At 38.7% G+C, this 12619-nt stretch overlaps 1 protein-coding gene across 36 annotated transcripts in view; it reads right to left on the bottom strand.

Moving 5' to 3' along the window:
• Window positions 1-12619, bottom strand: part of Nrxn1 (neurexin 1) — a 1104407-nt gene that overhangs the window by 19609 nt on the left and 1072179 nt on the right. For 24 of the 36 annotated variants that reach the window (XM_031356553.1, XM_031356572.1, XM_031356560.1 and 21 more), the window contains one exon: window positions 6935-7022. In XM_031356553.1, the coding sequence (XP_031212413.1) occupies window positions 6935-7022 (88 nt within the window). The remainder of the gene's footprint in view (window positions 1-6934; window positions 7023-12619) is intronic. The other 12 variants (XM_031356556.1, XM_031356563.1, XM_031356592.1 and 9 more) reach the window with 1 other exon arrangement.

Raw genomic sequence — 12619 nt, 5'->3', positions numbered from 1 at the left:
AAAAAAAAAAAAAGAAAGAAAGAAAGAGAAAGAAAAATAAGAAAGGGATGCTGCGCGTTAGAACTAGACAACACTTTAACAATTATGAAATTAATAAATACACAATGCCCTCTTCATCAAGAGTATTGAATGGGTCACATAGCACTTCACATCTATTCAACACTTAATAAAAGCTATAATTTGCTGATGCTCAAGAAGAAGCCACATTGCATTTCATGTTTGCTTTTCAGCATCTTTAGGAAGGAAGCCACCTCAATATCAAAGGTGACATAATTTCAGTGGGAAAGGTTTTTTTGAAAGTATATGTATACTGGTGGTCTACTTGATAAGAAAACATTCACATATAAATATCTAGGGAAAGTGAAGTACCCAGGTAACTAGTGTGGTAGCTAAAAGTGGGGCTCTTGAGACAGCTCCTCTCACTAGTTTAAGGGGTTAATGATGGTTGTCGGACAGGGGCTTATCTTTGAAATCTATTGCAATGTGTTCTAAAGAACTGTTTACCCAAAGATTGATTTGCTTATATGTAAAAGGATTTTTCCATAGGCATGTCTAACAGTAACCAAAATCTCATAATATTAACAATTACAATTACCACCAACATTATTTTGTATTAATATAAGGGCAACAACAGGAAAAGGTGGATAAGGAAATGGTACATTTATTTTAAAAGCCTGTAGAAGCAGGCTCTCAGGAGGAACAATATTCAGACTCAAGCAGGGCCAAGAAAACAAATGACTTTTCTTACATAATAGTTGGAAAGAAGACAAATAATATAAACTGAAAATTTTAACTGATGGTACTTACTATACAAATAATGTCATTTTGCTATGGGCACAATATTACATGAAATATTAAAGAAGAACCAGAATAAAAATCAGAGAGTTGAATGGGAAAGTGAATTAAAAAATGTTATATTTATAAAATGCAATATCAAAAGATAATCCCTTGATGACACATAACAGTATGCAGGACAGATAAGGCTACCAGAACAGATGTGTGGCAGTGATCCCACAAATCTGGCACTCCATACTTTAAAGTACCTTCTTACTCTAACAAGATCCAAGGAGCAGAAATCTAAGGGTTAAGGGAAGAAGCATGGCAAGATAGGAAGTTTGATAATCCAGACTGCAGGAAAGTGTAAATAGAGGCAGGGGAGATGGCTCACTGGGTCAGAAAGCATGTTGTACTGAAAGGAAAAATTAAAGCTTTAGACCTGTGCTGACTAGGAAGAAAAGTTATGGGCCTAAGAATCTATCACAAGCTGGCCCACATAGACCTGGGAAGGAGCAAGCAAGTTGTTAGATATCATAAGAGCTGGCAGGTCAAGAAGACATAAAACTATAAACATAGAGGAAAACATGTCTAGGCAAACGAGGACATGTCCAAGGCCCAGGCCTGCAAAGACGTGCCTAGCGGACAGACACTAAGTAATGGACCATCTGGTCCTCTCAGATATGGTTTAAGGTCAGATGCTCTGTTGACTCAGATTAACACCAACCTTAGGAATTTTCCACTCTGTTCTGCACGTAATAGTTAATATTTGAACTAGCCAATCATGTATGGCCACACTGATTTCTTTGTTCCCCCAGACCTTTCCCCTATATAAACCCCTAACTTTCAAGCCTCGTGGTCGGCTCCACTATGTCCTGCATGAGATAGGTGTAGTGCCGAACCAGAGTGCCCTGAAATTAAAAATACCTCTTGTAATAACATCAAGATGGTCTCTCGTGATTCCTTGGGTGTATGTCCTCCTGACATTTGAGTGGGGGTCTCCCCCAGGGGTCGTTCAGTACAAGCATGAGGACCCCAGGTCAAATCCCCAGGAACCATATTAAAAAAGAATCCCTGACCACTGGGTCTGGTGATTTATACCTTTAGAGCCAAAACTCTAGGCATAGAGACAGACAGATCCTTGTGAGTTCTAGGCAAGCCTGGTTTACACAAGTCAGGGTATGTATACATATATGTATACATATATACATATGTATATATGTATATATGTACATATGTATGTATGTGTGTGTGTATATGTATGTATGTATGTATGTATGTATATATGTACTTTTTCTGTCTCAGAAAAAAATATAAAATGGTCTTTGTACTGGCTGGTTTTGTGTGCCAACTTGACACAGGCTGGAGTTATTACAGAGAAGGGAGTTTCAGTTGGGAAAATGTCTCCATGAGACCCAGCTGTGGGGCATTTTCTCAATTAGTGATCAAGGGGATAGGGCCTCTTGTGAGTGGTGCCATCCCTGGGCTGGAAGTCTTGGGTTCTATAAGAGAACAGGCTGAGCAAGCCAGGGGAAGCAAGCCAGTGAGGAACATCCTTCCATGGCTTCTGCATCAGCTCCTGCTTCCTCACCTGCTTAAGTTCTAGTCCTGACTTCCTCTGGTGATCAATAGGAATGTGGAAGTAAGCTAAATAAACCCTTTCCTCCCCAACTTGCTTCTTGGTCATGATGTTTATACAGGAATAGAAACCCTGACTAAGACAAATTGGTACCAGCATAGTGGGGTATTCCTGTGACAACCTGACCATGTTTTGGGGAGAACTGTGGAAGGACTTTGGAACTTTGAGTTAGAAGAGCCACTGGTTGTTAAGAACTCTGTGGGATGTTCTGTAGGAGCTTGGAAGATCATGCTGAGAACAGTACAGAGAAGAAGGCCTGGCTTGTGAAATTTCAGAGGGAAGATTAAAGACTCTTATCAGGGCCATGTTGTTTTGATTGTGAAGATTCTGTGATTTTGGTTAGCTGGGGCTGAAGAATCAGCTGTGATTAACAAAATACCAGAACTACTAAAGTGAAATCTTTGCATTACTGGAACTATTGATGCTGGTTAGCTGGAGCTAAGAAATTAGCAGTGATTAAGAAGAGACCAGCATCATTGTGGTGACATCTTCTGGGAAGTGTTTTCTGAGAGCACAAAGAGGCTGTGTTCCAGAACTAGCCAAGGTTGTACCTTGTGCTGCAGCAGGACTTGGTAATGTGTAAGAGTCACCCAGATGGTACTGATTTTGAAGGCATTAATGGGTCATGAAGAGCAGCTGAGGCTTGGCACAGTGAGAGGCCATGGGAGGCCATTGGTGAAGGTACAGCCTCAGTTGCAATTGATGGCCCGGGACTGAAGGTGTCATGCGAAGGAGTTGAGGCTTAGCACCATGAAGAGAGCCTATGAGAGGCTATTGGTGAAGCCTAGCTACAGCGGAAGACAGTGTTTTAGAGATGACAGTACCATGAATGACCACCAAGAACAGCAGCAGCAGTAGAGTACAGGCATCTAGAGCCTAGAAGACAAGGTGTGTGCTACAAAGGGCAGAGCTAGAGAAGTGACCCAAGCCCTTGGAGGAATCCAGAAGATTGTGAGTTGGATCCCAGACATTGGACAGTTTGAGTTTGATTTTTGCTTTTGATTGTGACTGTGCCCTAATATTTTTCCCTCCTGAAGGAAGAAAGTATTTTAGTGGAGCCCACAGTTAAAAGACCTTGAATTTTAAAAGATATTGGACATTTTAAATTGATTGAGTTTTTAATATCTAAAGACTGTGGGACTTTAGATCTTGGGGATGAATAAGAAAGTAGGGGTTGAGGCTTAATAGTGATGTGTTTGTGTGTCAAGTTGACAAGGGATTAATTATACTGGCTGGTTTTGTGTGCCAACTTGACACAGGCTGGAGTTATCACAGAGAAAGGAGCTTCAGTTGGGGAAGTGCCTCCATGAGATCCAGCTGTGGGGCATTTTCTCAATTGGTGATCAAGGGGGTAGGGCCCCTTGTGAGTAGTGCCATCCCTGGGCTGGAAGTCTTGGGTTCTAAAAAGAGAGCAGGCTGAGCAAGCTAGAGGAAGTAAGCCAGTAAAGAACATCTCTCCATGGCCTCTGCATCAGCTCCTGCTTCCTCACCTGCTTGAGTTCCAGTCCTGCCTTCCTCTGGTGATAAACAGCAGTGTGGAAGTGAGCTGAATAAACCCTTTCCTCCCCAACTTGCTTCTTGGTCATGTTTGTGCAGGAATAGAAACCCTGACTAAAACACCTTGAATACCTGTAACCCCAATGATGGGGAGACAGAGGCAGGCAGGCCCTGAGAACTCCTCAAACAGCCAGCATAGACAAAATGCATTGCAAGCTCTATGTTAGTGTGAAAACTTGTCTCATAGGAATAAGACAGAGAACGACAGAGCATAAAGCAGGATACCTACTGTCTTCCTCTGGTTTCCATGGTCAAGTAAACACACACACACACACACACACACACACACACATACACACACACATACACACACATGCACACACACACACACACAAAAATTAAAATGTTCATTATTAGACAGAACCAGTAGTTCTGCATCTTGTTTTTTGAACAAGAGTCAGTGTATTAGAAAAGTATATAAACTTATAGTAAATGTACTTCATAGGGAATGCACTCTTACATGTTGCTGCTCCATGCTGGTGCCTGCCTTCTTATGGGTGAGGATACAGATATACACTGGCAAAATCCTAGTAGGCAGGTAATCAAGGTTCTTTAGAGAATCATAAATTCAGTAAAGAAGAGAGGCCAGCAAGAACATCTGGAACAGAGATGTTGACAAGATGCTATATGCTTCCTATTGCTTTGGACTTTTAATAAAGCAGCAAAAGTCGGATAAATTAAAAAAAGGAATAAGAGCTGGAGGTTCTTAACAGTGGTTAAGAAGATGTGCTGATCTTCCAGAGAACCCACATTCACAGCATCTTCGTGGGGTAGCACCCAATGGCCTCCAGCTCAGATGCAAGGGGATCTGATATAGTCACATATTCACAATCAGAAACGCTAAACACACATCTTTTTCATTAAACACAGAGGAGAAGGGGAAGATTAAAGGGTTATTCCCAGTTTCCAGTATTCTATCTCTTAAGTTCACTGTACCCAGAGGAATACAGACACCATAGAGTGTTGCTAAGGAGTGTTTTATAGGACCTGTAAGCAATGCTGGAGTAATTGGAGCATTTTGCTCAAGAAGAAAGACAAAGTGACAATTTCAAGTGCAATTAAAGTCCTCACACTGGATTTACTGGGCATTTAAGGAAAAGGTTCATTTTAAAGAGGATGATCTCCAATAGTCAACAGAAAAGGGATTCAGCCAGAGGAAAATCAACTAGCTCCACAATCAGTCAACAACTACAGTTCTCTCTATTGGAATAAAGTATAGATGCTGAAAAAAGATGACTGCCTTCAAAATTATGAAGCAAAATAAAACTCTATAAGCACATAAAGTTCAGAGTTTGTTTTTGAAATAATCCATGATTCAGAAGTGAAATAAATAAGGATGATGATGATGATGATGATGATGATGATGATGATGATGATGATGATAATGATCTCCTCCACTTTTAATTAAATAGGGTAGTGAGGGGGCAAAAAAGGCAGTACCTTTACCTTGCAGCCCAAGATGATGACCTGATTGTATAATTTAGATCAGGGAGATAGAGTTGAGTCAATGGTCACCAGGATAGAAGAGTTACATGTGACAGACTATTCTAGGGCTGAGTGTCCTGTGGGAAGCAATCTGCTAAGAAGGAGAGTTGAGGCAAGCCAGACAATCTCCAGCTGCAGCTGCACCAAGAATGGACTATGGCCCACTTCCCCTTCACTAGCTCCTAAGTATATGCGGCTGGTAGTGGCAGTGGTATACATGACACTCAAGCAGAGTCGCAGCCTATGCATCCCACAATATTTCATATTTAAAAATGATTAGACTAACTTTAAAATTATACACACACACACACACACACACACACACACATGTATATATATTTATGAATGAAACAAGAGAATTCAAATTCATTATTTTATTGGGACAAGTTCTTCTGGGAATCTAGGTAAGATCTATGAAGATCTAGGTAAGTGTTTTCTGGGAACAGGCTGTGATTCATCTATCATTAAGGGCCCACTGCCTCCATTGAACAGCACAAGAAACAAAAGTGATATGTTGTCCTCATCAGATGCAAAGATGTTACAATGGAGAAAGCAGAAATTTTTTATGGGTAAAATGTGACATGAACCTTGGAGAACAAGACAAGGTTCTTTTAAACTTGTTAAGCTCCTGCTTGTTTTGCTATTGCCACAATACTCTAACATCCAAAATTTGGAAATACATTACTTTAGATAATTTTCCAGCAGACTGAATCATGGGAAAATTTTTCAATTCAAAGGCCATGTGATTCTTCACATTTCACTGTAACTTTTTAGCTTTCTAGTTTAGCTACAAATGACCACAGGGAAAGTTCATTGTAAACTGTAAAGTGACTCAGGGAGCTACTGGAAGGTCACTACGTAACATCCTTACCCACTGCCTTATCTAAACCATCTATTCTGTTTGTTCATTCATTTGTTTATTTGTTTGTTTGTTTCGTTTCTCAAGAAAGGGTTTCTCTGTGTAGGCCTGGCTGTTGTAGAACTCTCTGTAGACCAGACTGGCCTTGAACTCAAAGAGATCCACCTGCCTGTGCTTCCAAAGTACTGGCATTAAAGGTGTGTGGCACTACCACCCAGCTAAATAACAAATTCTGGTTGTTTTTGGTTTTGTTTTACATTTCTTTAGAGTAAGAAAATATTTATTACTGAAAGGCAAAGGCTTGCTGGATCATATTTTGTTAGTGATTGGTTGATTTTTAATTTTTTTTTGTGGCAGAATTTTCTATAATAAGATGGGACTTCATCTCACTATGGAGCCTATGGGTGGCTTTGAAATCCTTACCCCCCTGCCTCTACTTCCAAGATTATCAGCATATATTTCCCTCAAGTCCAAATAAATAGGCATTGAATAATGTACCATTTTGTATTGAGGTAGCCTAAGGTAGCTTTCAACACATGAGTGGGCATCTCTTCTAAGCAATATAAAATGCAACAAAGATTTACAGTAAAGGCAAAGAAGTAAGAAAAAAATTGACTAACCTAACCCACCTGAGCTCGGCTCACAGGGGTCAATGTCCTCATCATCGCTGGGGCACTCTGCCGAGGCGACAAGGATATCATCTGTGGTCTGCAAGGGAATCACAGTCAGCAGGTTAATTAAAAGTGTCCTAAGTGGTATGTTCCATTTCATTTACAAGTGAAACACAGTTTGTGTTTACATTATAGGTTGAGAAACCAAATTCATCATTTCCTTTCCTCGAGACATAAAACACTGAGCTTATATTCACAAACATATTTTAGATCTCTCATAGAAATACCTCGATAATTGTGAGATCTGGATTACAACTTATTTTACATGTAGACATAGAAATGGTGATCTACAGTTGGTAAACACCCAACCACCCAGCTACAATATGAAGCTGAACACAGAAGTATGCAGATGTTTAAAACAACCTGGCAGAAACAGCCGAATTGAGATTGATTACAGCCCTGGAGAGCTACAATGTATGCACCAGTAGGCCTTATGCAGTACTTGTGCTTCACTCCCTGAAGCAGAACTGCCATAACTTTTTAAAATTTGTGAAAAGGTAGCTTGATAACGATTCTAGATGTAGTTTGTTATCACAGATTAGGTAGAAAATCAGATATGTAGACTTGTTTTTAAGGTGCAGAAATAAAGTAGATACAGTGAAAATATTTTTCAGTTTTTAAAATTTCATACTCAAATATCGTTTTTGCAATGTTCAGATAGCAGAAGCTGTTTGCTCATTGGACTTTCCATTGTCAAGGTTTCATCGTAAGCCAAAAGTGTGTGCAGAGTAGGGCTGGGGGAGGTGAACATTTCCTCTGTGACATTATAGTTGCTTCGCTGCACTTACAGCCAAAAAGATAACTGTCACTGTAATAAAAATCAAACTGTGTAAATCCTAGCAGTTAGTCGCATAATCAACACACTGACAAGCATCAAAGGTTGTTCTTTACTGCCACTTATGAGCAGTAATAAACTCAGAGGAGTTATTGTATGGGATTTGTGAAGGTTTGCATCAGCTTTGACTAATGCTAAAGTAAAACATCAAATCCATGGTGCAAGAAGGCGATACTGTTGTATTTGCAGAGAGTTCAGGAGATCTGGGCTATTCAAAGATGCTTAGGAACAAACTGATGCAGTCACGTAACAGGAATTAGAATATCATGGCGGGGCTCAAAAGTCAAGAGAGCCACAGTATTGCCAGAAATAAGATTTAAAACAAATTTTAAGAAAACTAGAGACAAGGAACAAGGGATCTTTAATGACCAATAAAGGCTTAAAAATCTTCAAATCCAGAATCTTTAGCTCACAAAGCAGATATTTTCAATATACATTAAAATTAATATGAGCGAGTCTTTAAGCAGATATGGGTTCATTTTGGTGTTTTTCTCTTAATTCTTCTTAAAGTTCTTCTAGATTTATGTATTCTCCAGGTGTCATTTTCAGGAAGGAAGTTCAAAATGCCAGATTTTCCAGAAGCATACTTGTTCAGAGAGAAAGCCATTAGCCCATTGTGTGCATAGCAGTTCATTCTCATTAATATGAGAGATGTTCGTCAATGACCCATCTGGCTTTTGGCAAGAGTTTGTTTTGCAGCATATCACCCATGTGGGTCATATGGTCGCATGAGATTAAATTATAGATCCTCAGACCAATTAATCCATTATATCCCAGAGCAGTTATTGGGCTTTTTCCTATGGCTAGTATCTAAAATGGAGCTATTATCTTCAGCCAGAGTGTTGTGAAATGGTCTAAAATATTCTCTATGACGCATTCAGCAAGAATCATCAAAGGTGCTAAAACTAAGAAACTCTGCTATTGAAATTTAATTAAGACTATGCTTAGGGCTGGAGAGATGGCTCAGCGGTTAAGAGCACTGACTGCTCTTCCGAAGGTTCTGAGTTCAAGTCCCAGCAACCACATGGTGGCTCACAACCACCTGTAATGAGATTTGATGCCCTCTTCTGGTGCTACTGAAGACAGCTACAGTGTACTTACATATAATAAATAAATACATCTTAAAAAAAAAAAAGGGCTGATGAAATGGCTCAGCGGGTAGGAGCACTGACTGCTCTTCCGAAGGTCGTGAGTTCAAATCCCAGCAACCACATGGTGGCTCGCAACCACCCATAATGAAATCTGATACCCTCTTCTGTGTACTCATTTATAGTAATAAATAAATCTTTAAAGAAAAGACTATGCTTAATTTTTCTTCTCTGAAAAAATAATGAGCAGAACAAACATTACTTATAAGCAGTAAATCAGCACATGGAAAGTACTTAGAATATGATCACTTTGTAATTGTTAATGAAAATTTCCAACATTCTTAACACTAGATATAATATTTCATGGAGGTGGAGCTGTTTCAACTAAATGGTATTGAACTATATTTATAACTAGTAAAGTTTTATATTTTTAACTGAAAGTTGTACAACCTCTTTTCAGCTGGAAGTTTTATGTTTGCAATTACATTCAAATTTAAGAGTTATATTAGGTAGTTTTTATACTTCCATCTTTTACAATCACAGTCCAAACTGTGACTTAGGCAAACATCAAGAATAAATGAGGAGGATTGCTTGTTAAAATGAATTTATGGCCACATACATAGAAGTCACCAGAAAATATTTTATTCCGGCTAGTTGCTTAGGTAATGCAAACCAATCTACTTAAAACGATATTCTCTAGGGATTTAAGGAGAAATGCTTTAAGGAGAAAATGTTGTATCTTTTCATAAAACACTATATGTAAAATACTAAAGTCATATAATAGTGTTTCATTTAGCACTTTAAGATAAAATAAATCACTAGACAAATATAACTCTTTTATAAAACTAAACTTTAGGTTTTAATGTAATTTCCTGCTATGATGCATATATGTCCTTGATTGTTATATGTGTATTTTTTTTTTCATTAAAAACTAAGAATGAGTGATACTTTCGTGAGTAGAAGTCTCAAGTTAACAGATGTCTTGGGTGAAATCTCTATGGTATGAAAAATCCAGAAGCAGCCCAAGAAAGGAAACACATATCAAGAAGCAGCTCAAGGAGGGGAAAATCAAATTCATTCAGGAGGGGATTTAACCTAACAACTTTCTAACCAAAGCTATGGAACTGAAACTGAATTCACTCCGCTTGGAGCTGCCGCTCCCTGACTTATTGTTGAGTGTCTGGTATTTAAAAACCACAAATATGTCACATTAATCAATTCTCTTCTTTAGTAGACTTTGTTTGATATTTATAACCCTTTTAAGACAGAGACAACTCGCTGTAAGAGACAGAGTGGCTGTCAAGCAAGAGCACTAACCTTATGTAGCAGTCCATTTAGATAACTGTCTCTAATTGTACATTTAAACACTCACAGATCAAAGAACCATTTTGATGTTCCCTAATGTCTGTGCCTGAGCATAGCAAGCATCTATTCCAATTTAAATGTCTATAAATTAAAGTCTCCATACCTTTAGACAAACAACATGGAATGTGTGAAAAAAGGGTACCAAAACTTTATGCATCATGTTCTGCATGTGAACACCAATACAAAGGATTAGGAGAAAATATAATCAGAAGCCATTATTGCAACTTATCTATAATTAATGGTATCAGGGGAGACTACTTGATAGTTTATAAACTATAACAACATTCCCCTTCTCACAGGGAGTCTCCCCTCCCCCAACATTTTCATTGAACACACTACTTGCTATTAAAAAATAATAAAGTACCACTCAAGTGTCATTGTGGATATCACTACATATATATACATATATATATATATATATATATATTCAATATATATATTGAATGAATAAATACATTTTATTTCCCTGACAAGAACAAAAGCATTTCTAGATGCCATTTACATGATACTTGGGAGTGCCAAACATTCACCCTGTCAGTAAAGAGACACATAGAAGAAACATCAAACAGAACAACAAACAAGAATTGTGAGGCAAAGGGCAAAATACAACTGTGTAATTACCATCCTTCATTGATTCTAAAACTTTTGTGTAAATGTTCTTTCTTAACTAAAAAAGTTGATGAATATGCACAATGTATTATAATTATAATACACAGATCTATGTATAACTTAAAAGGAATGCAGGTAGAAAAGCTCTGTTAGAGAGCCATAGCTAAGCACTTGCTAAAACAACACAAGAGCAACTACCTACTCATTTGTATACTCATTTACCTAATTTGAATATGTGAGCTTTGGCATTCATAAATATTTAGGGCAAAATTTATACATCCCTGAAAATAGCCAGCTTTCACATTTCTTTAATGTTCTTTCCCAATTGATGCCCAAGGCTATTGCAAAAAGTGACCATAAATCATCTCTCTGCTTGGGGAAATACAGACTTGAAAGCTATTCAATTTTCTTCAAAAATTTTTTTTCAGCTGCTTAAAATGTATGCAATGATATCAGAACACTGAGTTTGGGGGTTGCACAGAGAGTACCAGTATGGTAAAAAGACTTACTCACTTAAAATTCATTTTTGGACAGCCAGTCCTACAACACTCAGAGGAAGCCCCATTTCTAGGCACTCTAACACACCCAGGATCATAGGATCAGAGGTGAGGAGGACACAATATCTTTGCCAACACCAGGAGTAACTGGTACTAGCAGCCCAGGCATACAGGAATTCTGCCAGACCAGTAACATAGGCTCCTTTCAGTCTGGGTATGTGCCCTGAGCATACCTGGGGCACAAACTCCACAGCCAGTCCCAAAACACAGAGGACGCTCCATTCCCATGTATTCTAACACTCCCAGGATCCCATGATCTGAGGAGTTTGGTCACACCAGGATCTCAGGGGTCCAGAGACAGCTTGACTCCCAGGAGCTCTGACACACCCAGGATCTCAGGATCCCAGAATCACAGGATCCCAAAGACAATTTGACTCTGAGGAGTTCTGACACAACCAGGATCACAGGAAGGATGAGCTCCAGTCAGACACAGCACAGGTAGCACTAGAGATAACCAGATGCTGGGATGCAAGCATAAGAACATAAGCAACAGAAACCTAGGTTACTTGCCATCATCAGAACCCAATTCTCCCACCATAGTAAGTCCTGGACACACCATCACACTGGAAAAGCAAGATTCCGATTTAAAATCACTTCTCATGATGATGATACAGGACTTTAAGAAGGACATAAATAACTCCCTCAAAGAAATACAGGAGAACACATGTAAACAGCTAGAAGCCCTTAAAGAGGAAACAGAAAAATCCCTTAAAGAACTACAGGAAAACACAATCAAACAGGTGAAGGAAATGAGCAAACCATCCAGGATCTAAAAATAGAGTAGAAACAATAAAGAAATCACAAAGGGAGACAACCCTGGAGTTAGAAAACCTAGAAAAGAGATCAGAGTCATAGATGCAAGCATCACCAACAGAATATAAGAGATAGAAGAGAGAATCTCAGGGGCAGAAGACACCATAGAAAACATTGACACAATAGTCAAAGAAAATGCAAAAAGCAAAAAGCTCCTAAGCCAAAACATCTGGGAAATCCAGTTCACAATGAGAAGACCATACCTAAGGATAACAGATATAGAAGAGAGTGAAGATTCCCAACTTAAAGGGCCAGTAAATATCTTCAACAAAATTATATAAGAAAACTTTCCTAACCTAAAGAAAGAGATGCCCATGGGAGGTGGCTTGTAAGAGAACAACAAAGAGTGAGACTGAATGTTTTGCTT

This window comes from Mastomys coucha, unplaced genomic scaffold (genome assembly GCF_008632895.1).
Source record: "Mastomys coucha isolate ucsf_1 unplaced genomic scaffold, UCSF_Mcou_1 pScaffold6, whole genome shotgun sequence".
Taxonomy (NCBI): Eukaryota; Metazoa; Chordata; class Mammalia; order Rodentia; family Muridae; genus Mastomys; species Mastomys coucha.
Note: the sequence above shows the minus strand (reverse complement) of the source record. Positions and strands in the feature narration are given on the sequence as shown.